Source organism: Giraffa tippelskirchi, chromosome 8 (genome assembly GCF_054371585.1).
Source record: "Giraffa tippelskirchi isolate mGirTip1 chromosome 8, T2T-mGirTip1v1.2.pri, whole genome shotgun sequence".
NCBI lineage: Eukaryota > Metazoa > Chordata > Mammalia > Artiodactyla > Giraffidae > Giraffa > Giraffa tippelskirchi.
Window position 1 is genome coordinate 112,456,016 of NC_137282.1, and position 23,371 is coordinate 112,479,386.

Consider the following 23,371-nt stretch of genomic DNA (forward strand, 5'->3'; position numbering starts at 1 on the left):
TAAAATAACTTTTTAGATATAGCACAGTATGTTTTAATCCTTGCTTTTTAGCCTAGAGTTTGTACTGTATCAGCGGTGTGCTCTTGGGCAAGTTATTATATCTCGCTGATGCTTGATTTTCTCATCTCTAAAATGGGGGTAATAATAGAACTTACCTTGTGGGGTTCATTGTAAGGACTGATTCAGTGTTAGCTTATAACTCAAATAAATTTCCTAAACACTTATAAATGATCATACTCCCAAAGAAAACAAATTTAGTAGGGCATCTGATGCTCAATTAACTCTGAAATTCCCTTCATATCTATCAACTAGACTGGCTGCTCATTAATTCAAAAACATCAAACAATGTGACTCTTGGAGAATAAGAATACAGTGGTGGCAAAAAAGACAAGTAATCTTTGTCTGGACTTATTTTTAGGAATGGTTTAATTATCTACACCCCTAGTGTTAACACTGGGAAATAAACAAATGGATGAAAAGGCATCATAAAAGAGTCACTCTGATACCAACAGTTTCATAGTATTAAAAAATAATTGGGGATTAAGAAAATATTTACATCGTTTCTCTAGCAGTCCTTAATGACACAAGGCAAGCCAGAATTTGCAAAAAGGTTTAACAGGAATTTTCAAATTGATGAATGCAAACTGTTCAAACTGCATGGTTCAGAGAGGTTTCAGGTTTAAAATATAACCAGAGAGAAAACTATATTTCAGTAGTTGGTTTTCAGTGAATCACTACCTTACAGTGGAGAAAAACAAATTTGGGAGGGTATATAGTTATGCATATGGGCAGAAAATGCTCATCAGTTTCCATAATGAAATGTATTTTATCTACATTATTTATTCTCAAATAAGTAGGGAAAAACCTACCATGATTTTCTTGTCAGGCTAGAAAGGTACTGCAGTTAATAATCATGACCTCACTAGCTACCTGGTATTCACAATTATGCTAATTTATATGGTTATCTATGGAAAGATAACAATTAGAAAATTACAAAAAAAGAACAGCTGAATATTTTGTTCCAAATTACACTGCTCTCCTGCCAAAATAATGTCTGACAATGAACTCTTTTTCTAAGAAGAGCTCTGATATGAATACAAACAATTCAAACTCTCTTAGTTACATAGATATTACACCATGCTGTTTCCTTATTTCACCTTAATCTATTAATGGAACATAATCTTACCGGAAAAGGAAAAATATTGTCAGCCCTGTTCAAGCTATCTTCCATCCAGGATTTAGGAGCAAAGGCAGAGCTGGGGCGAGCATACTTCTGGAGCTGAATATGATTGCTTGCAAAATTTTTCTTCAAAGGCGAGATGGAGTTCAGGGGCGTTATTCCTCCATTCAGCCCTCTACGGTGATCTCGGCCTTGGGAACCTCCCCAGCCACCATATCCACCACCTCCTGGGCTCCAGGAAGAAGACGGTGTAGGAGAGGGACTCTGGTAGCTGCTCCACGGAGAAGGGGGCTTGTTAAGATTATTCGCCAAATGAGGCAGCTGGTTAAAAGCAGCATTTCTATGTGTGAAAGGTGGGGGATGGGGACTGGCAGGAGACCTCCTTTGCTGCTGATGCTGGCTGTGATGATGTTGGAAATGAGGGTGATGAGGGTGGTGCTGTGAGAGAGGCCCAATCTGAGGAGAGAAGCTGCCTCCGAAGCCAGGGCTGACATGATGGGGGAAATTTTGAAACAACAGAGCACCGTTATTAGCCGAAGCAGCCGGGACCCCTCCCTGGTGAAAGAAACTTGCATCTTCATTGATGATTGTAGAGGAGGAAGGCGCTATCGCTGCTGACCAGTTACTGAAACCAGTGAGAGACGATGCACTTGATGTCAAGGGTTGGGTCGAAGTACCTAGCCCCGTGGCTTCTTGATAATCAAACCCTGTCAACACTGGTGATTCGATTCTTATTTTCTCCTTCCCGTTGCCATTTTCTGAAGAATTGTCCCCTTGATTTTCTTCAGATTTAGCCTTCTCAGTTTCAGGCAGTATTCCAGCTTCCTGACCTGGACTGGGGGAGAGCTGCTGCTTTTCCAAAGGGTCTTGCGGTTCCTGTTGCTGACTTTTTGCTTTTTCTGATCCCAAGATCTCATCTTGAATGTTATGGGTAGCCGGAGCAGGAAAGAGCCAAGCTGACCCGGCACTGCTGCTATTGGCAGCTGTGTTATTATTTATAAAAGCAGCAGGGCTGGGGGTGGCATTTTGGTGATGGTGTGGAGGCTGCAGATGTGGATGGAATCTGACTGGAAAAGCAGATTTATTCCCAGTATTGCTTTGCACTAGCACTCCAAACCCGTAATCCCCCATTTATTATTTTTAGGCTCAGAATCTTAAGATAAAAAACAACAACCTGGTATCTCACGCCTTTGTATCCTCTACTCCAAATGTAAGTTGCTTGTTTGAAACGTCTTATTTTTAGCTAGCTCAAAGATGCAGCTTATCACCCTAAATAGTTCAGATTTGGAATTCTGGTCTCTGAAAGAAAAAAAAAAAACTAAAAAAAAAATCTTAAAACACTGACATGAATCCAACTAGGCTTATTTCTAGGAGGGAATAAAAACGAAGAGGGTAAAAATCAAGTCTTTGGTTAGTAAAATAGGCGCTTTCTTTTTCCAAAGGAAAACATACATGAATGACAAAAACACAGCTTCTCAAGCATCTATGGATGTAGAAGAATAAGCATTGCGAGGAGTAAAAATATATATATATATATATAATTTAACAATCACATATGGTCTTCTTCAGCAGTTTAGATTCACTCACATAAAAATTAGAATAGGGCTAAGAGGAGAATAGGTTCTTTTCTTGGCAGCTTGGTTAAAAAAAATCAGGAATAATTTAAGAACATTATATATTATATATTTATATATATAGATTATATTAGGTTATCTGGGGTGGGGGGGCAAATTCCTGGCTGCGGGAGAGGAAATCAGCATTGACTAATGGAAAGATGATTGCAGGGAGGTTTCTGCTCTTCCTGGTCCTGTTTCTGCTCTTTCACGGGGTGCAGTTTTGGCCTCTGGGGCTGTTCCTGAAGCTCTGGGTGCAGATCTTGCTGCGGTCGCTGTTCCTGGGCTCCCCCTGGCCTCCTCTCCCCCATGAAATGGTTTGGAAACACACCCGTTTCTCCCTCGTGGGGGTGTCGCGATCAGGATGGATTAGGGAGACTCGACGAGGACGAGCTGGCGGCCCGGGGGTGCGGGGACCAAGGGGGCGACCTGGAAGGTCCTGCGGTTTCGGCCTCTTCCCCTCTCTGCGGCTCCGGGGTTTTTTTCCCTCATGGGACCCAGGGGCGGTTTGTTCAGTTCTCTCAGTTCGATTCTCCGCAAGGGGGGGAGGGGGGGCGGGGGGGGGAGGAGAGGGAAAAAAAAAGAAAACCCCACTAGCTTAGTTATTCTAAAAGAGAAGGGTCTCCCCACTTTGCTCTCTCTCTCTTTTTGCCCCCAGATTTTTAAAAACTACAGTTTAGAAGGCTTTTGTCTCTCCTCACGGTTGCTGGGCCGTCGTCGTCGCCGCCACTTTACCCCGGTCCCGCAGTCCCCGCTGTCGTAGTTGCGAACTCCGCCTGGCTCTTCTTCTTCTCTCCTTCTTCCTCTTCTGCTGTCGCCGCTGCCGCTGCCGCTGCTGCTACTGCTGCTGCTGCTGCTGCCGCTGCCGCCGCCGCCGCCGCCTCCCGGTGCCCGGGTCCAGCAGCCGCGGCTGAGTCCTTCTCCTCAGGACCTAGCCAAGTGAAATGACAACCAGCTGGAAAGACCGAGAGACACTTCCGGTTCGAAGAGGGAGGGGTGGGTTAGGGCAGACACCCCGCCCACCTGCCTAAAGGCCAATAAGCTGCTAGGATTCAGATAAGGCCACGCCCCCAACCCAGATGCCCTCCCAGGAAGGTCGAAAAGTTACGTCGAGAGACGCCCCTTCCGTCTGCGCCTCGCCCAGTGAGGCCTGGAGCCTGGAACTCGCTCTACTACCCAGAGGGAGCCCAGCGAGTCGCCATCTTTAGTGTGGGCAAAGGACTACTGCGCTGTTTATTTCGCTTAACCACGCTCTGCAGGAGGAGCGTACAGAGACGCGCGGAAGAGAACGGATTTCCCTAGCCCTGTGGAAAAGAGTCCAGGAGTAGGAGATCGGAGTGGCTACCCCTGAAACCGCGGGTGAACGGGAGGACTGCCCAGAGTAAACGTGGTTCCCCGGGCATCTCGTGCTTTGGCTCGAGCTCCGCCCCAGAGGGATCTGGAAGCGGAGGCGGGTTTTACCAGCCGCTGTAAGGTGCCTAGGATTGCGTTTGTCCTTGTCCTGAAAGTGGATCTTGAACGGGACTCTCCCTTCACCATCCATCCCCCCAACCCCACTCCTCCTGCTTGGTTTAGGCTCCCGTCAGGTGCAGTGCTTCAGGCACAAAGATGCAGCTGCTGTAGGCGTCCGTGGCCGAGCCCTCCTCATTCCCTACCCGCTTATTAGGGGGACATTTCCAAAACGAAGGATCTTAACCAGGATCCTCACCTGTTCTGCTCACTCTACGACTGCCCACTACCTCCTTGAAAAAGACCAAACTCTTAATCCTGATATTCAAGGGTTTTGCATTCTGGGGGCAGGATATCTTAACATCTCACCATCTCCAAACGCCCCACACCAGGCTCCTCCAAATATAATCTCAGTTCCTTTTTACCTTCCGTTTCCTCTCTCCTCCACCTGGTAAACTCTTATTTAGTTTTAGGAATTGGTTCAAAAGCTACCAACTCCGTCTTCTGAAATCCCTCTTGAATGAACTTCCATGGCCCAGTATATTTCTCATGCTTGTCACCCTCTATTGTAATGGTTGCTTATGTCTCCTGGACCTGTGGTCACCTTGTATTGAGGGCCTTGTATTGAGGAATCATCAGCGAATGGATGCTGAAAAAAAGAGTGAACAAACCAATTACAATGATATCCTTCCTGAATCCTCTTTTCAGGTCTGCCATTTGGTTTGGGGCTAACGTCTCTCAAACTTTCATCATTTAGGTTATCCATTTGCTGCTCAAGGGTTCCTTGTCTTGTTCATATTTGTACATACCCACCACTATGACCATCATCAGGACCTAGATTAACACCTTGCTCTCAGCAAAGGTTCTAAAGATGTTGAATAGTGAGTATTTTCCTTTAGTAGAAAATGAAAAATGAAGAAATCAGAGTAGATCCACAAGTGACTATGGCAAAAATAGTGAGTAAAAAGGAGAGAGATCACAGACTTTTAAGAAAGATCTCATGAAAGGAAATGACTTCTACTTCCTTTCCCTAGCCTTTCCTCAACGGCCCCAACTTCTGCTGCCTCGGTTTATCAATCCTCCCATACTTCCATGTAGAACACCTGTTTGGGATCTTAATCAGTGATTTCATTTATTTATTTATTTATTGTCTTATGTCCTGGACATGAGTCTTTGTAACTCTGCTTTGAGTTCCTTGAGTGTTAGGGATTGGGTCTTATTCTGCTGTTTATTCCCCATAACTGATCATACCTTGAGACTGAGCTGGTTCAATTAGGTGTCCTTTCCTCCAGAATGGTTTCCCTGACTCTCCTTTTTGTAGCATCTTGTAGATTCTTCTCATTTAGTTATTGCTGGTTGTCAGTTTTTTTCACAGGCAGAGATTTTTGTCTGATTTATCTGTGTGTCGCTAGTGGCCATCAGAGGATTTGGCACAGAGTGGACTCAGTATATGTTTATTGATGAATGAATGAATGTTCAATGTTCAGTAGATGGTTGAGAGTCTTTTGGGGCTGCCAATTCATAGTGGCTGAAATGGCTGCCATGCTTGAAGGAAAGAGGGTTATCTTTAGAACCAAACTGGTTATTTGAATCCCAGATCTGCTACTGCCTAATTGTAGAGCTCTGGGAAGGAATCACCTCTACAAGCCCCTGGTTCCTTATCGATAAAATGTGAATGATATTTCCTCCATGGCTAGAAGGAAGTAAATTACATGAGATACAAGTGGAATGCTGGGCTCATAGGAGGTTTTCAAAAATGTCAATTCCTTATTGACATATTAAGCACAGAGAACTACTTCACTAGTGTCTTTTTCCCAGAAGCTGCATGCATGAGTGAATCTGGGAACTTAGGTCACTTTGTAGAGGGAGGAGGCACACCAGTGCCATAGTCAGGATGCTGGTTCGTCAGCCTGATCTTTTAAAGCTAAATCAGGGTTTGGGCTGGGCTGAAGCTAAGATGATCTCTGTAGAAATCAGACTTCTGGGTAGCAATTAAGAGCATAGGAGAAGGAAGAGGGAAACAAGTCTCTTGAGTCAGTTGACTACTCAGAAACCCAGGATACCCAGCTCAGGGCTGCCTTCCTTGAGAACATTCTGGATCAGAAACTGCCCCAGGTAACCATGACAACAATTCAGCAGCTCTATTTAGGATTTCCAAAGAGATCAACAGTTGCAGATGAGTGCTGGCTTGAAAACTCTGTTAGCAAAAGAGAGCCCCTCCTGTGAAACAAACTCACTGGGAAGCTTTCAGGTTGCAGAGAAAGGGAGCTATCCCTGAACATTAAGGAGCCACCAGATTATTTTTTATTAAACCTTAAAAAAACAAACTCTCCCTTCCTGTCCATTGAGAGCCGACACACTTTTTGAGAAGTTGTAGGCTAGTGAATGGAATCTGCTGGCCCAGCCCCCTTTGGGGTTTGAGGTCAACCACACCCAAACTCAGAGCCCCCCTAATATTTCCTTCACTAGCCTCTTTTAAACTTGACAAATGGTATAAACCTCACCCCATAATCACACAGCATGAACTCTGCCCCGTGCTAGCTAATGTCTTCCACCACTGCCCTTGAAGCAGACATGGTCTTCTCCCAACAGAACACACCCAAGCTCCTCAGGGGCCTGTCTGATGACTAGCAATCAGAGCCACTACCCAAGGTTGCCTAGATTGTGCACTGTGCAACTCCATAAGGCACCACAGATGATGATGTGAATGCCACTCCCCTGGAGTTGCACAATGCAGTCTGCTGTGGTTCATTTCCATGAGACACCAAGGCGCATTATGGAAATATGACACGCACACAAAGCCAACAGATACTACCATATATTACATGAACACATGCTCATCACAGGCAGAAATATGTAAAGCAGTTGATCTTTTTAGATTTTGGTGGCCCAGTTCTGTAATGGAACTGAAGGACACGGTGTCCTTGGTGTTGTCTGGGTGGGGAGCTGTAATGAGAAAACAAGTCCGGGCAAGTATAAGGTCCAGTCCCCTAAGAGATTAATACCTAGCAGTTATTTTGCCTAGCAGCATTAATAAGCATTCTCACGTAGTAGAGGAATATGTATGTTACTGAAACAAAATATATATATAATAATTACATTCAAAAGCAGGTCTTGTGAAGTTAGGGGAAGAGAAAAAGATGAAATTACTTGTGGAATATCCTCTTTTCCAAGAATAGAAGCTCACTACCAGAAGGCAACCTGGACAGAAATAGAACCAGGTCCTGAAAGCAGATTTTATTAAACTCACCTCTGATCTTCACCTTGTTTCAGTATTGGAAAGTGGGTATATTTACTTGGAAAGCACCATTTTTTTTTTTTTACAGTTAATTGCTAGGTTACATTTTCTCCTTTTGTTTATTGTTTTATAACCTGCACAAGCCCTCTGCATTTTAAATACTATTTTCTTCCTACTTTCCCATTTCAGATATCATCATTAATATGAAGTCCATAGTTAACAACCCATTGTGGTGGTGACTGATGAAGCCAGTTCTTCCAGCGCCTTGTTACTGAACAAAAGATTTGGAAAGGTCCGGGACAGACACATGCTTCACTTGAAGTCACCAAATCCTGGCAGAGATTTAGGTGAGCTGAATGGAGGGTTGACCTTCCAAACTGTGACTTGTATCACATGGGATGACTTGGATTCTTTTATGGCTCCAGTCACCTATGTGGATGGGCAGTTGACCTAGATTACCCCTGGCTGTTTTGATTGGACACACTTCACTTCCCTGTATTAACACCACAGCCAGGCAGCCGAACTGCTGCCATCTCACACGCTGTGGCTAGACTAGGGGATTTTCACCTGCAATGCTGGAAAAAGAAGAGCTTTTTGGAGCTTGCAGAGAATCTGCAGAGTCCAGAGGTCAGAGATCTAGGAGTCAGAGACCAATCTAATCCCAGTATAGCCTTGAACTCACAGGCATTGGTCCAGTTTGATGATTTCCTTTCAGCCAGAATATTTACTACCAAAGGAATTTCATCTTGGAACTGGTAAGCAATAAAGTTTCAAAGAAAGTCATCTATTAAATATAGTTTAAAAAAACACTAAAGATGGCCCTTTTATGTCCGAATTTCTTGATTCTCTATTCTTGGAGTGTATATGTATGTATGTATATTTATATGTTGTGCCTGCTTAGTCATGTCCAACTCTTTGCGACCCCGTGGACTGCAGCCCGCCAGGCTCCTCTGTCCATGGAATTTTCCAGGCAAGAATACTGGGGTGGGTTGCCATTTCCTCTCCAGGGGATCTTCCTGACTCGGGGATTGAACTCACATCTCTTGTGTCTCCTGCATTGGCAAGTGAAGTCTTTACCACTGCACCACCTGGGAAAGGAAGCCAGATTCGTAATCATCCAACATTAAACTATAATCAGTCCCCATAGGAGCCCATCAAATGCAAATTCTCATATCCTGCCCCCACAATGTTCGGATTAAGTTTTTTCATAGTATTTTCTCATAAAGTTATAAAGTACAAAAGATCTTCTCATAATAGTGTAAGAGCACAGAAAATCCAAATGAAGAATAATTAACACAAAAAGTGCCTTTCTCACATAAAAGAAGTTTGCACGAGTCAATAATAGGGCTGGTGAGGTAGTTTCAAGAAATCATCAGAACCAGAGTTCCTTTTATTTCATTGCTCTTCCGTCCTCAGAATTTAACTTCTGCCTAGGATCTAAGATAGTTGATCAAGCTTCCGCCATCACATCTGTATTCCAGACCAAAGGAAAAAAGAACAATGCTTCTCTTTGAGGAAACTTTTCAAAAGACATGCACATCACTTTCATTCTCTTCTCACTGGGCAGAATTTGGCATATGGCCACACCTAATGGCAAAGGAGGTTGGGAAATGTAGTCTTTATTTCATGCTGTATGTATTAAGTTAAAAAGTGATATTTTATTACCAAGGAAGCAAAGGGAGGCAGATATCAAGGGTGGGGCATGTAGGCCCAGAGAGGTTTCATGACTTGTTTTTGGTCTTAGAGCCAAGTCAATGACCTCATTCTGCAGTTGAGGAAACAGGTCCAGGGAAGGGCCTTGTCTAAAATAACTGAGTTATTTTGCCGCCCAGGTATCTTGACTCAAAACTCCTCCCTCTATTCTGCTGCTGCTGCTGCTAAGTCGCTTCAGTCGTGTCCGACTCTGTGCGACCCCATAGATGGCAGCCCACCAGGCTCCACCATCCCTGGGATTCTCCAAGCAAGAATACTGGAGTGGGTTGCCATTTCCTTCTCCAGTGCATGAATGGGAAAACTGAAAGTGAAGTCGCTCAGTCATGTCCGACTCTTAGCGACCCCATGGACTGTAGCCTACCAGGCTCCTCCGTCCATGGGATTTTCCAGACAAGAGTACTGGAGTGGGGTGCCATTGCCTTCTCCGTCCCTCTATTCAGTGGTCTTCAAATTTAACAGGCATCAGAATCACTTGGAAAACTAGTTAAATCAGAATTTCTGATTGAATAGGTATGGGGTAAAGCCAAGAATCGGCCTTTCTAACAAGTTTTCAGGTGATGCTGATGCTGTTGGTTTCTTGAAATCCCTTTGAGAGCCACTGGTCCACAGGCCATCTCCATTTGAATGTAACAAGCACCTTCCATTGAATGTGACCAACTGAACCCTTCACTTCACTCCCCCACCCAGCCCCACCGCCCAGTCCTGCTGCTCTTCCCATTGTCTCTAGCTCACTCAGTGGTGCCATGATTCATTCTCTGGGTTGCCTCAGCCAAACTTAGGAGTCATTCTAAGCTCCTCCTTCTACTTCTCCATCAGCTAATAATTGGTCCCATGTTTTCTTCATTTTGCTACGTCAGCATCTCCCTTTTCTCCCCACCTTCTGCTTTGGTTCAAACCTGATTATTTCTCACCAGGATTTTTCTTTTTTTTTCTTTCTGCAGAAACCAGATTTAATACCTGGCCTTGCTCACTGGATTTTTCTAGTCTACTGACCTTACTCTATTGCATAAATACTTTCAGTAGCTTCCTGATGTATTTAATTCTGTTCTTCAAACTTCAGTGTTCTTCATCCCAGCCTTCCAGGTTTTGCCATATGGATGTAGTTCCTACATTGTCATTCCTTTAACATTTTTATAAGCTTGCTTTAAAAAGCAAACAAATATATAGTCTAGGCAACTTGATTTGCCACCCAAAGTGCTATAATCAAAAGGTAATTATCACATTTAAAACAATGAAAACAAAATAATGGTATTGAATTGCTCCTAGATCCTGTATATATATCAAAGGCCATAAGTCTGAGACTTTCTCTCTGTTAAAAGGGAAGATTAATAAGGTTAGAGAGAGATGCTAAAGACTCGCCAGCCCAACCTGGAAAGGTCTTCTTTACTTGTGAAGAACTGAAAAAGAATGGAAAAGGAACTAAATTTCTCATTGTGTGATTCAAGATTATATACTATCTTGTCTGTGTACCATTTACAACTGTCTCATGTACGCCAGTGGGAAGGGAGCCATTGTCTGAAAAGCACTGCCAGATTCCTGAATGTGGTACCCCGTGCACCTGATGAACTAGTACGTGCACGACATTTCAGCATCATCACCTGCAACTCTCTGAGAGCACTGTTCCAGCCATTCTGAAAAATCTGAGGTTCCATGAACTTATAATGTCAGGAATACTATTTGCTGAAAGTAACGGAATGTATGAGTAAGACTGACAATAAGCAGTGATTTTCCTTGCACATGAAGAAGTCTAGAGGTGAGCAGTTGCTGATGCTGGCTGGTCAAGTATGATAAGGCTCTAGGCTGGAATCTCTGGATGTTCTTGCCCTTGCCTTCAGGGTCTTAAGATGTCTGCCACAGCCCCAGTCATCACACCATGGCATTCAGAAGCAAGACACAGAGGGCTTCGAAGAGCTGAGCATTTCTGGTCAAGACCTGTCCTCTGATCAGGGAGGAAAGGTCTTTCTCAAGGACTCTCCAAGCACACTTCCTGTTATATCTTTGTGCTCAAGATGGGGTCACATGCTTTGATCTAGACCAGACCTGGGCCCACCTTCCCTGAGACCCAAGGACCCCAATGTGAAATAAACAAAATCAGAATTCTCCTAGTGAAGGAGCAGGAAAGTTTCTGGAGGAATCAACAAATGTATCCTATGCTCACCACACAACTTCCTTAGGCAGACACCTGCCAGGGAAGCTTGGACTCAAGCACCCTCACTTCCTTCCCTGAGCCCACCTCCCCGCCCCAGCAGAGGTGGGCATCTTCTCCTAGGTTGGCACAGACACTTGGTCACATAACTGAATATTATGTAATTGACTAGATCACACCCACTGGAGTTGCTCTTCCAAGTCAGGAACTTCTCTCTTTTGTATCCCCTGAGCCTGGCATTATGCCCAGCACACAGTAGGCCTTTAATGAGTGCTTTTTGAATTAAGGTTTAATTAATCGATTTTCTTCTTGATGTATGAGTCGTAACAAAGTTCAATGTAATGAATGTTAGGTTGACTTTAACAACAAGCCTTGGAAAATTTGGGAAATTTCCTAATAATGTACATCAAGTTTCTATTGACAAAAAACTTCTAAAATGCTGCTCATCTTACAGCAAAACCATCACTGTAAATCCTGGCAGGTGGTTTTTCTAAACCTAGTAAACCATTTCAGTCTCATGTAAAACACATTATCCAGGGTAATAGCTTCATTTGGCTGAGTCATCTTAGGCGCAGTTCCATGATTGCATAAAGCTAGTCTTCATTGATATACCTTAGTGTTAAACAGCCCTTAATGAAGCAAATTGCCTTGAAGCCGTTGAATAGGGCACATACATACATGTACATGTATACAAAGTTATCACCACCTGAGAACAACGGCAGAGGTGGTAATTATGTAACGTTAACGAGCAATATCATGTACAATTGAATGTGCCAGTTTCTAATGTAGCTGAGTTGATTCTCAGTAATGGGTTTCTTGAAATGACCTGGCCCCCACAGAAGTACCTTCAGGTTCAACAGCCCATGTAAAGTATAATAAATGCATAAATAATTTAGCAAGGGAAATAGGTAGCATTATGGCTGCACTTCTGTGCTGCTGTTATTTAAAAGCCTGGCAGCTTGGTAGTTAGAAACCTCTATGTCCAGGGCTGTTGTAATTCACCATTTGCTCCGAGTTGAAATGAGGCAGAGAAGAGCTCCAGGCCCCTAGCTCATTTTTTATTTAGAGGCAGTTTTTTTTTCATCCATTTGGCTATTTAAGTTCCAAAAATAGAAAAAGGAAAAAGAAATAAACATGCTTCAAATTTAGAACTTTAGAGGCTTCAGTTGGAGTCCTCTTAGGTAGGCTCTGGGATGTGTTTTTTAAGCAACATTCTACAAACTTGTAAGTTCATGGTGTGAGTTTAAAAGTTAGCTTCATTGTGTGTGTGTGTTTCATCCATTTATGCCAGTTTATGAGGCAGTGTTTTTCAAATTTTAGTCTTTATATAAACTCAGACACATAATTTCTGCTTTATTGTTATATGATCCATCTTACTTATTATTCACCCAACATCACTTGTAAATGGACTCAATTTTTTTAGAACTTAATAAATTTAAAAGGAAAATCCGGTATCACTAACGTAAATAGAAAAACCAATACACCATGCCATAAACAGATGCTGTCATTTATTTTTTCCTAACACATAGTAAAATAAATACATATTTGAGTCAAAAAAATGCCTAGTAATTGACATAAGAGTTCCTCTGTGCTGTCTAAAAACATCTTGAGAACTGTCAGTGGCACTTTTAAGGAAGCCTGGCTTACTGGTTGAGTAATAGTACTGCTAAGGAGGATACCCTGTGCCCAAGGGGTGGCCAAGACAAAGCTGGGGGGAGGGTACGGGCTAAAGCTTGAATACGCAGGTCCCAGGGTCCATCCGCCTGCACAAAGTTCCTTTCAAATCAGACAAGATTGGTTCAAGTCGACCTCTGACATTTGTCAGCTGAATGTCCATCTTATTTGTTATTCACCCAACATCATTTGTAAATGGACTCAATTTTTTATCTGTTTATTTTTTCATCTCTCTGAGCCACAGTTTCTGTATCTGGAAAATGGAGATGAAAAATTAATTAGTTGAGAGGATTATATGAGGTAATGCATGTAAAGCTCTCAGCATGGTGCCTACCTATAGCAAGGAACCAAGAAATGTCACCTATGATTATTATTCATTTGTGATTGGGGAGATGTGGGTCATCACAAAGAACCAACCACCAATGAATTCAGTCCAGAACAAAGAAATGTGCTAGGTGTGTGCCATATGACAGGCTCTGTGGTAGGCCCTAGGGACATGGAGGTAACTCTTGAAGTGACAGATGTGTATAGAGTTAATGACAGTGGTATAGGGAAGTGCAGTGAGAGATATGTGCCCAGGTTATTATGGCAAGCCAGAGGATAACGTGATGAAAGTGTCAGGAAAAAAAAAATACTGTAGAGATCCAAAAATCAGGCCTTTCCTGATAGCTTAAGGGGACATACATTCATCAGTACTAGGAGGTACCAAGTAAATTAGATTTCTACTGGGGAACAAAAAGTGCATGAAATTCAGACATATATATGGTGATGGAGGCATATCATTTACTTATGGGCTAAAGTGACATTAATGAATTGATGAGTATCATTTTCAAAACCAAATGGTGGTCAAGCAACTTGTGAATGGAATTTTAATTTTCTTTCCTTTCATAGAGGTCACAGTGGTTCACAGATATTTTTAATGTGACTGGCAGAATTATCTTTGTGGTTTTTTTTTAATTATTATCATTACTTGGTAATGTAAAAATTAGGCAGTTTCATAAGAAAACCCAGATTGGTGTTCTGTCTCTTAAAAAACTGGAAGAGGTAGCCATCTGAATCCATTCCCCACATATGGCAATTTAGGGCTGGCGTTGAATAGCTGCTGCTGCTATAACATGGGACATTTGCTCTATAGCACAATGTAGTCCCAACCTTCCCAAGGCAACAGTGCTGCCCTAAGGCTCAGGCAAGTGGGGCCCCTGCCCTTGACCCCATGTAACCAAGGGATCCCTGCACTACCCCTTCTAGACGTGGAATTCCCTGCCCACATGACCCAAGCCTGCTTCCAGAGCCTCCAGAGACCTCTTCCTCAGTTACTTCTCCCAAGGGGTGGCCAAGACAAGTTGGGGGGAGGCAAGGGCCCGAAGCTTGAATGCACAGGCCCCAGGGTCCATCCACCTGTACACAGTTCCTAGCTACGGGGGATGAAGTCAGGCCTGAGAAGAGAAGCTGAGCAGACATGCTGTGTTGAGCGGGCTTGGGGAGGACTTTGACGTGGGTACCAATGTGCTCCATCATCTTCAGGGAAGGAACTCGGAGGAGTCTGAGAATTCTACGTTTGAACTTGGCCTTCCAGGTCGTTATAAAGGTACACTTGTCAAGGGAGGAGGCTAGAAGTTACTTCAATTTGTTAACTTGATTTCTAACTTAAGTATTGAGTTATCTGGTAAATGGACTTCCATTTAAACTTTTTCCCAGGGCCTGTAAATGTGAGCAAGTATTAGAAGTGGGTCCGCTGGTGGACGTCACTTCATTCTCCTTGCTGCCTGGCCCCCATTACTGCCTGAGTTTGTGGTTCCCACTAGAACTGTGAGCTTCGTGAGGTTGGGAAGTGTACCTGATGTTGCACCTTATCCCCTCACCCCTAGCATGGTGCTCGGCTGTGGTACCCAATTCATACTGAATGAGTGACTGTCTAACCTGAGAGGTTAGGTCAGGTGGGTCCTCTTGGAATTATCTTCTTCTGTCATAGATGTCCACACATCACAAATTATTTAAAATTGTCTTCTTACAAACTTCATTAACTGCTAGAAGTGGTTTTGGTTGTTTCTGTGTTTCTGACATAAAATGAATGTACGTACATGATAACGTAATCTGAAAGGCTTTTAAAAAAGAGTAAAAAGATGAAGAAAATAACATCACACATCATCACCCTAACTTCACTGGTGCAGCCATTATTAACACGTTGATATATTTATTTCAGTCTTCTTTCGTACGTTTCTTTTCAATGTAGAGCTCTTACCCAGAGATTTATGACAATAAGCTGCCATACTCCAACTATTTGAACAGCTTTCTGGCTGCTGTTTGTCACTCCCTGTGATGCACTTTAAAAGATAAATTGCATAAGAAACTTCTAGATTCCATGGAGAAATACTGACATGAGGAGAATTATAAATGTTTTCCCAAGAGGTGAATGACATGGTTCTACATTTGTATGTGTGTGAGAGTTTGTGATTTACCCTACTTACCCATCATTCATCATTTTTATCAACATATTCACTGGCAATGGTCAATTTCACCATCTAATTTTTTACAACCTTTTGCTGTTAAGCTTGATATGAAAAATACTGCATACACTTTGCCCCCTCTCTTTCAAAACCAACAGACTACCATGCACACAGGCTTGTTCTGTCAACAGTCCATAAGCACTGATCAGGTGATGCCTGAATGTCATGCACCACTGAAATCCTGAGACTACCTAGTGTAACAGGGATGAGGTGACTAAATTCCATATTGCAATAAGCATGACAAGTCAATAAATAAGGGTACCATGGGGCCATGAGAGAGAAGCTGCCATATTCAGTCTGGGCTCCAGGGAGGGTTTCCAGGAAGAGGGGATATTTGAGCACTGTCTGGAAAGATGAGCTGAGGATTGGCAGCTGCGGAAAGGAATTGGGTGTTGGGCTGAGGCCCCTTGAGGGTGTGGTGGTGCAGAGGAGAGGACCTAACTGGTACTTAGGGACTCTGCAGTATGTATCAGGGGCCATGCTGGATCCTCATAAGACAGAGATGGGTAGGCTAGTGAATGAATACATGAGCAGACCTTTTGGTGACATCTTACCTGATGAGACACTTTAGAACTACATCCTGATAATTAAGCCCCAATCCAAGGCATTGTAGAAGATCCTTAATAAAAATAATTTAAAATGTCCTCTACGATTTGGGAATATCTATTAAAAATAAAAAGTGTGCATATCACATGACCCAGAAATTCTCTTCCTTCATTTCTACTGTAGAGGAAACTCCTATTCAAATCACTTCTTGTATAAAAAGGTGTACATTGCAGCATTTTGTGTCAAAATGAAAAACTACTGGATCAACCCAAATATTTATGCATAGATGAATGACTGTCAAAACAAGGCTGAATCTATCACACAGAAATATATGGAAAGTTAGAAAGAGTAAGGTTGATTTATGTAACATATATACAGCAAAGGCTAGGAGAAAGCTGAGGAAAAGGAGTCACATACTATACATACAATATATCATTCACATAAAAAAAAATCCACATACAAAACCACCATGTTTTGTATAGTTACAGAGATATGCAAATTTGTGTTAGTTTGTAGACACACATTTTATATAAGCACATGCATTATAAATGCATATATAAATGCATTGATTAAGGGCTTTTTAACTGAAAACCATGGCTGCCTCTGAGGAGTTCAGGGACTAGAGGAAGTGGTGATAAGAGATATAGGACTTACCTTTTAAAACCTTTTACAAGGAGTTTGTATTCTGTGAATGACTTCTGCAATTAAAGGTTAATTGAAATGATGAAAATGTTCTTTCAGAGTAAATCAGTACCACTTATTTACAATCAAATTGGGCAACATGAAACAAGACACTAAAATGTTCCTACCCTATGACCCAGTAATTTTCCTTTTGGGACTCCATCCAAAGGAAATAATCCCAGAGAGTTGCAAAGATTTTGATAGAGAGATGTTCAATGCATTATTATTTACATACTATTATTTGCATACTATTATTTACATAGTTAAAAAAGAAAGGAATTATCTGAAGTGTGCAATAATGGGTAAAAGCTTAAATGGTAAGTTTATATAACGGAATACTGAGTAGCCATCAAAATTTACTGAAGAGGAATTTTATTGATTTATAAAAATGTGACCAAAGTAATATTAATACAAAAAGTGAAGGTAGAATGATCTCAGATACGACATAAGCACAGATACACACAGGTAAGACTCATGGGAGTGGGGTAAGGGACCCAGGAGAGCAATTTGACTTGGCCTCATGTTCACGGAAGGTCTCAAATTTAGATTTTTGACAGGATCTCTAAATACAGTTCTATAAATAAACACAGGGATACTCTCATAGTCACACAGTCACAGATATACTCTTGCTAATATCATGTGACTCTGATTGTTGCATGTAAATATTTAAAATACAGCACAGTGTTTTTCCATCCTGCCTTAGCATTTGCTGCACAAATAGAGGAAGCCCAGACTATTCTCACTGGCTGAAGGGACCTGTCCTGCCACAGGCACAAAAGATCAGAAGGAGATACCCCCAAATGGGAGTGTGGAAGCTCTTGGCAGTGGGATTTAGATTATTTTTTAATGGAGCATTTTCTGTTTTTCCCAAATTTTTTACAATGAGCATGGTAAATTAGGAGTTTGGGATTAACATATACATGTTAATATGTATATGTTGTATATACCATGTATAAAATAGATAAACAAGGACCTACTGTACAGCCCAGGGAACTATACTCAACACCTTGTCATAACCTATAATGAAAAACATATATATGTATAACTGAACCATCTTGCTGTATATTTTGAAACTAACACAGCATTGTAAATTAACTAACTTCAATAATAATGATAATAATAATAATAATAAGATAGCTCTTAGAGTTAAAATTTTAAACACAAAAACACGAAAAAACAGAAGAGGAAGTGTTCTCCTTTAAAACACAAAAGCAGTGCCTGGCTCGAGAATGGGCCACTTCAGGATGTCCCGGGGCGGAGTCCTCCGGCAGGCTGGCACCAGGGCTGGACAGAAAGAATGCGGCTGGACCCTCCTCCAGTGTGTCACGGGAAGGCCAGCGCGACTCGAGCCCCGCCCCGCCCTCCCCACCTCTTCTGGGTGAGGCCAGAGCAGTTCCACAGGCCAGAGGGAAGAGAAGATTCGGGTTCAAAGCCAGACCCGGAGAGGGTGGGGCGATTATCCTGATAACACAGGGGAACCTGCATCCCCGGTTCTAAATCAGAGTGCGCAAGAGCAGGGAGGAGCAAATTTGCAGGAACATATGGGACACTCAGGTCGGGCTGAAAAATAAATCCCTTTATCAGGGGACTTCAGAACGGAGGATTCATTTGCGTGGCAGACAAGCTGCACACGAGGAAGACAAGAATTACTAGATCACCGTGGAATCTCTTATTAATAGATTCGGGCCCTAACTCTTGACAGGTTACGGTTCGGGGCAGGGGTGTGAGTGTGTGTGTGTGTGTATGGTTCAGGGGCAGGGTGTGTGTGTGTGTGTGTGTACACTGCTTCCCACTGTGTGTGTGTGTGTGTGTGTGAAAAGGGTGGGGGGTGTGTGAACAGGACGGGGTATGTGTGTGTGTGAGTACACTGCTTCCCACTGTGTGTGTGTCTGTGTGTGTGAACACTCCTTCCCACCACCCTCCATCCCCATGCCCTAGGCCTTTTTCCCCCCACTAACAAAGCAGGTATAACTGGTTCCATCAGCAGAGCAAACACAGGCGTCCAGTTAGTTCTTCCCCTGGCGAGGAAAGGGCTCCTGCATCCTCATCAGAGGAACACGTGCACGCATAGGTCAGGGAGCACGTGGAGTGTCTGGTGATGAACAGCTGGGACCTGGAGCCAGCACCCTCATTAGAGGAAGCTGCTACTATTTCCAGCCTGCCTCTATTCACTGAAAGCAGGTCATTACAAACACGGGGTGTTTTTTGCATATTAACCAAATTAAAAGAATAATACGTTCTCTGCTTTCATGTGCTGTACTGATAAATCCCAATTTATGAATGAAACATGCTGATTAGTTAGTTAAAAAATAATTAGACCGAGAATGTGTTTCAGAGTAGGGGACTTAATGAATACATACACAAATATGGTTTCCTGGGTCCTCCGCACATTAGTCTTTTAAAGAAAAATACTCATAAGATATGTGCATGAGAGACTAGTGTTGAAGTAGCCTGATTTTATTTCTTTCTCACCATGTAGGGTAAAATTTGGATGTTATTTGGTGCCTGTCAGTCTGAGTCACTTTGGAAATGAGTCCAGGTGATGGCTGTTAATCCTGGATTGAATTTTGATGTTGAGATTGTCAAGAGAAAGAGTATCAGCCCAGAAGTACCTTCTTGTCCTGGAGACAATCTTCCAGTTCTATTAAGGAGACTTCATTTCTGAGGTCCAAAGGCTAATAACAAAAAGACTGGCAGTGGAGAACCAGGGGTAGCATCCAGGTGGGATTCATTAGGTTTTCATTGTATTCCCAAGCTGGGAAAACCAATACCGGGTTTCAGACAAAATCTAAGTGTCTTGGTCACTTGGAATCAGAAGATTCCAGATACACCAAGACAGGTAAGGATGATCATCAAGCCAAGGACCTTTAACTCAATACCAGCTGACCATTCCTAACCCTGGAGGCTGTACACAGCACAACTGCACCTCAACAATACATGACAGTTTGTACTGCAATGTATATTGTAAAAACCACCTAGCAAACACCTTCACTTGTGTGTGGTATGGCAAGATGGCTTAGCTTCCATTTTGGGGCCAAATCATGATTTCTTTGATTGAGCCCCAAATGGAGTATAGGTTTTCATTTAGGAGCTTATTGTGTGGAAATCACACTGAACTGCTTTGGCCATGAGAGGCCTGTAGGAACAGAGATGAGTCAGGCTTCTACCCTATAGATACTCCGGGGAGCAGGCCATGGAAAACTAAAATGTTGTTGTGTTGTTGTTGTTTTTTTAACATGTATAGTACAAGTCACATAAGTGAAACAGTCCTACTGCAGGGTATGGGCTAAGAGAATGGGATTTGGTGTCAGATAGGCCCGGCTGTCCAGACTGTCATCATATTTCTCTGCTTCCACATGTGTATCTGAACTTCGGAATAACAATAACTAACACTGATGTAATACTTACTGTGTGTCAGGGGATGTTTTAGGTGTTTCATATGTATCTTCGCTCCTCTAATCTTGGCAATTCATCTCCTGACAGGCAAGACAGAACACATAGACGACAGAAATGGCAGTTCCATTCTTGTCTTGGGCTTCGCTGGTGGCTCAGACGGTAGAGAAGCTGCCTGCAATGCAGGAGACCTGGGTTCAGTCCCTGGGTTGGGAAGATCCCCTGGAGAAGGGAATGGCAACCCACTCCAGTATTTGTATTGTCTTATTGATGCTCTTCAGTATCATCCTCTATGACTCCCCATCCCACTGCCTCCACTTCATTCATTCAACAAATATCTCCTGACCACTCTGGACCTCTAAGGGACCAGAGATAAAGAGATCTCAATAGTTCTCCTCAATCTCTCTCCATCCCCACTCTTGTATGTTAGTCTCATGACCAAGCCCTCACAACTCGGTCAATACCAGTTGTAAAATACCATGAAAATCCTCCCCCCACCCCCTACCCCATCCCTCCTTCCCTTACCCTACTCTGAGCTCCCACAGAACTCTGCATACATCTCCATCTTTACTTCATCATCCTACATTTCCATCATCAGTTTTTCCTCTCCTATCTCCCCTACATCACTGTGAGCCCCTGCAGGGCAAGTTTGAAAGTCATGCATCTCTAAAACTAGCCCAGGGCTGGCCACTAGAAAAGATCAGTAATGGAGAGAGAGGGAGAGGAGAGAGGAAGATGGGTAGAAGATCAGAAACTTGGGGAGAAAGGGAGCTGCCGTGGTGGGTATTTTGGGCCCATGTGCTGATCACCATGAGGAAGTGGCCACAGGCTATAAAGCTGTCTTTATAGACACCTCCCCCAGCCATCTGCCCCAAAACTCTGGCACAAGAAATCTCTGCCTTTCCTATAAAAATGTCAGCTCACATGCAAATTGTATATGTGTTCTGTGTTCTCTGAGTTTTGCATTTGGAAAGGAGAAGAAAAGTCTCTTGCTCTTGCCTGTGTCTGTTCCATTGTCCGGCCCTTTGAGGCGCTGCTCCGTGAGTATCTGTGCCAGTGTGTGTGGCTGAGAATGGACGCTTTATGTGCAAAGGAAGCAAGGCTTTTCTTTGGCTGCTTCTCTGAACCCAGCTGCCAGTCACAGAGCTGGCTGCCTCGAGCTGCTTCAAGGAAGTCTCCCGTCTGTGCTTTAGCTCTGTATTGAGAAGGCTGCTGCCTTTCCAGGCAGGCCTTTAGGACATCCCTTGAGTCAGGAGTGTCCCTGGGCCATGGAAGGTCCGCAGCCCAAGTGCCTGGCAGCATAAGGCAAGGCACAGAGCACTCACAAGCCTTCTTCCCCGGGAAGCTGTGTGCTGCAATGAAGAGGAGTCAGGCAGCACCTGTGGGCCTGACCTGTGCTCACGGAAGCTCCAGGGGCAGCAGAGAAGGGCAAGGAGGGACATAGCCCATGGCAGGTCAGAGATAAGAAAAATGGGGGCAGGGTCTTGGGGCCTGGGGAGTTGTTACATTCAGAACAGCAGTAGGAATGTCAGCCTGGGGACTTTGTGAAAGAGATCCTGTCCTGAAGGAAGTCCTTGAAGGCCGAGACCAAGATAGGTACTGGCCAAGTGGAAAGCTTGGACTTGTCATCATAGATGGTCCAGCAGAAGCCTTTCCAGAAAACCTGGGTGCGAAACTGTCAACCTCAAACCTCTGTCAGACTCAGAGAGGGGAACACCAGTCTCCGACAGCACCAAACCATTGAGAACTTTCCTATCCCCTTCACTTTCCTTCTCTGTCCCCATGTGATCCTTGGAGGGACCAGAAATCAGGTTAGTCAGCCAGGGGAGGAGCAGATAGACCTAACCCAGAGGATCCTGCTGGCAGTAGGCCCTGGTGGAAAAAGGAGAGAAGTAATGAATTAAGGCAGTTTCCCTGACTTGAAGTGACCACAGGAGCTTTTTGTTACCTAACAGTGATTAGAAAACTTATAAGACTGCTCATAATCTGATTCTAGAGTGAGGAACAGATTGCAGGCGGTGAATATGTTTAAAGGGAAACTGGATACAAAAATCAAGTTACTTTTATAAGAATCCTTTTCAATGTATTGGATACATTGTTTTTACCTAGCTAGTACTAACCATGGGCTAAGGACTGTGCAAAACGCTTTATATTTTCAAACTAAACCACAATGAAGTAGGTGCGATTATGATGTCCATTTTGCAGGGGAAGAAACAGGTTCAGGAAAGTTAGATAATTTGACACAGGTTGCAGGATGGATGGCGAGGAGCCAGGATTGGGAGCTAGGCAGTCAGTCTCTAGAGTGCCATCACACCTTCCCACCTCCGTCTCAGGAGGCAGATCAGACAAAGGCTAAAGTTGTCCAAGTATCTGCAGCTAATAATACTTCAAGAGTTCACAGGAATTTTCACCAATCCCTTTGGGGAAGGACTTCAAGGGGATGTGCTGTTTGGGTTAGAATGACTTGGTTTGAAATATCAAGACCCACTCAAGCTAGCTTAAGGAGAAAGAGGGGAGGGAAACACTATCATAAGGATGCAGGGATGTATTCTGGAAGCCTGTGCGGCCGCTCTCTGCCTCCATCCCTGCTTTCTGCTTCTTGCTCCTCCTCCTTTTCACACTGCACAGTCCTCACTCCTTTTGCAGATCATGGCTGCCTGATTCCAAGTGCAGAGAAAGATTCAATTCAATATATACTAAGTATCTGTGCCTGGCATAATCTTAGGCACTTGGGATTTAGCAATGCACAAAATAGAGGGAAACAAAATAAACGCTGCCCTTGTGTATGTCAGAGGGTGTCCCTCCTAGTCAGATTCTGATCGATCTATCTCAGTCAGCTGAACTCTCCCCCTAGACCAACCGCACAGCATCGGACACAACTGAAGCGACTTAGCAGCAGCAGTAGCAGCAGCAGACCAACCAAACATGCCCAGGAGCGGGGTCATGGAGTACTACCTCAATGGCTGGAAGCCCAGCCAGAAAGCTGAGTTAGCTATGGAATCCAGAGCTTCCGGTTCCTGAAGCCAACCGAGCCAGAAGATGTCAACCTACTTTGGAGCTGGTTCCAGCAAAACTCCGGCCCTCCATAGTGGCAGCTGCCCGCTGCTGGGTCCTGTTGGCTTTCCTTTTCAGGAGGGCCCTTCGCGTATCAGCCTTGTCCCAGGTCTCTTTCATGCTGGGATTGACACACACTGTCCCTCTTTTGTGTTGGACGAAGCCAGATCTTATTTT

General features: G+C 43.5%; 1 protein-coding gene and 1 long non-coding RNA gene across 6 annotated transcripts in view; one reads left to right on the forward strand and one right to left on the reverse strand.

Annotated features, from left to right (window-relative positions):
- The window catches only part of CPEB4 (cytoplasmic polyadenylation element binding protein 4), a 68,610-nt gene extending 66,069 nt beyond the window's left edge, over window positions 1-2,541 (reverse strand). For 4 of the 5 annotated variants that reach the window (XM_081523565.1, XM_081523564.1, XM_081523566.1 and 1 more), the window contains exon 1: window positions 1,187-2,512. In XM_081523565.1, the coding sequence (XP_081379691.1) occupies window positions 1,187-2,311 (1,125 nt within the window). In that variant the 5' untranslated portion in view covers window positions 2,312-2,512. Of the gene's footprint in view, window positions 1-1,186 lie in introns of all 5 variants that reach the window. The other variant, XM_081523563.1, reaches the window with a different exon arrangement.
- Window positions 2,542-3,945: 1,404 nt separating this feature from the next.
- LOC145518721 (uncharacterized) lies at window positions 3,946-12,898 on the forward strand. Its single transcript, XR_014063221.1, has 3 exons — window positions 3,946-4,267; window positions 7,670-7,827; window positions 10,135-12,898. It is a non-coding gene; the product is annotated as an uncharacterized LOC145518721 (long non-coding RNA).
- Window positions 12,899-23,371: the final 10,473 nt, after the last annotated feature.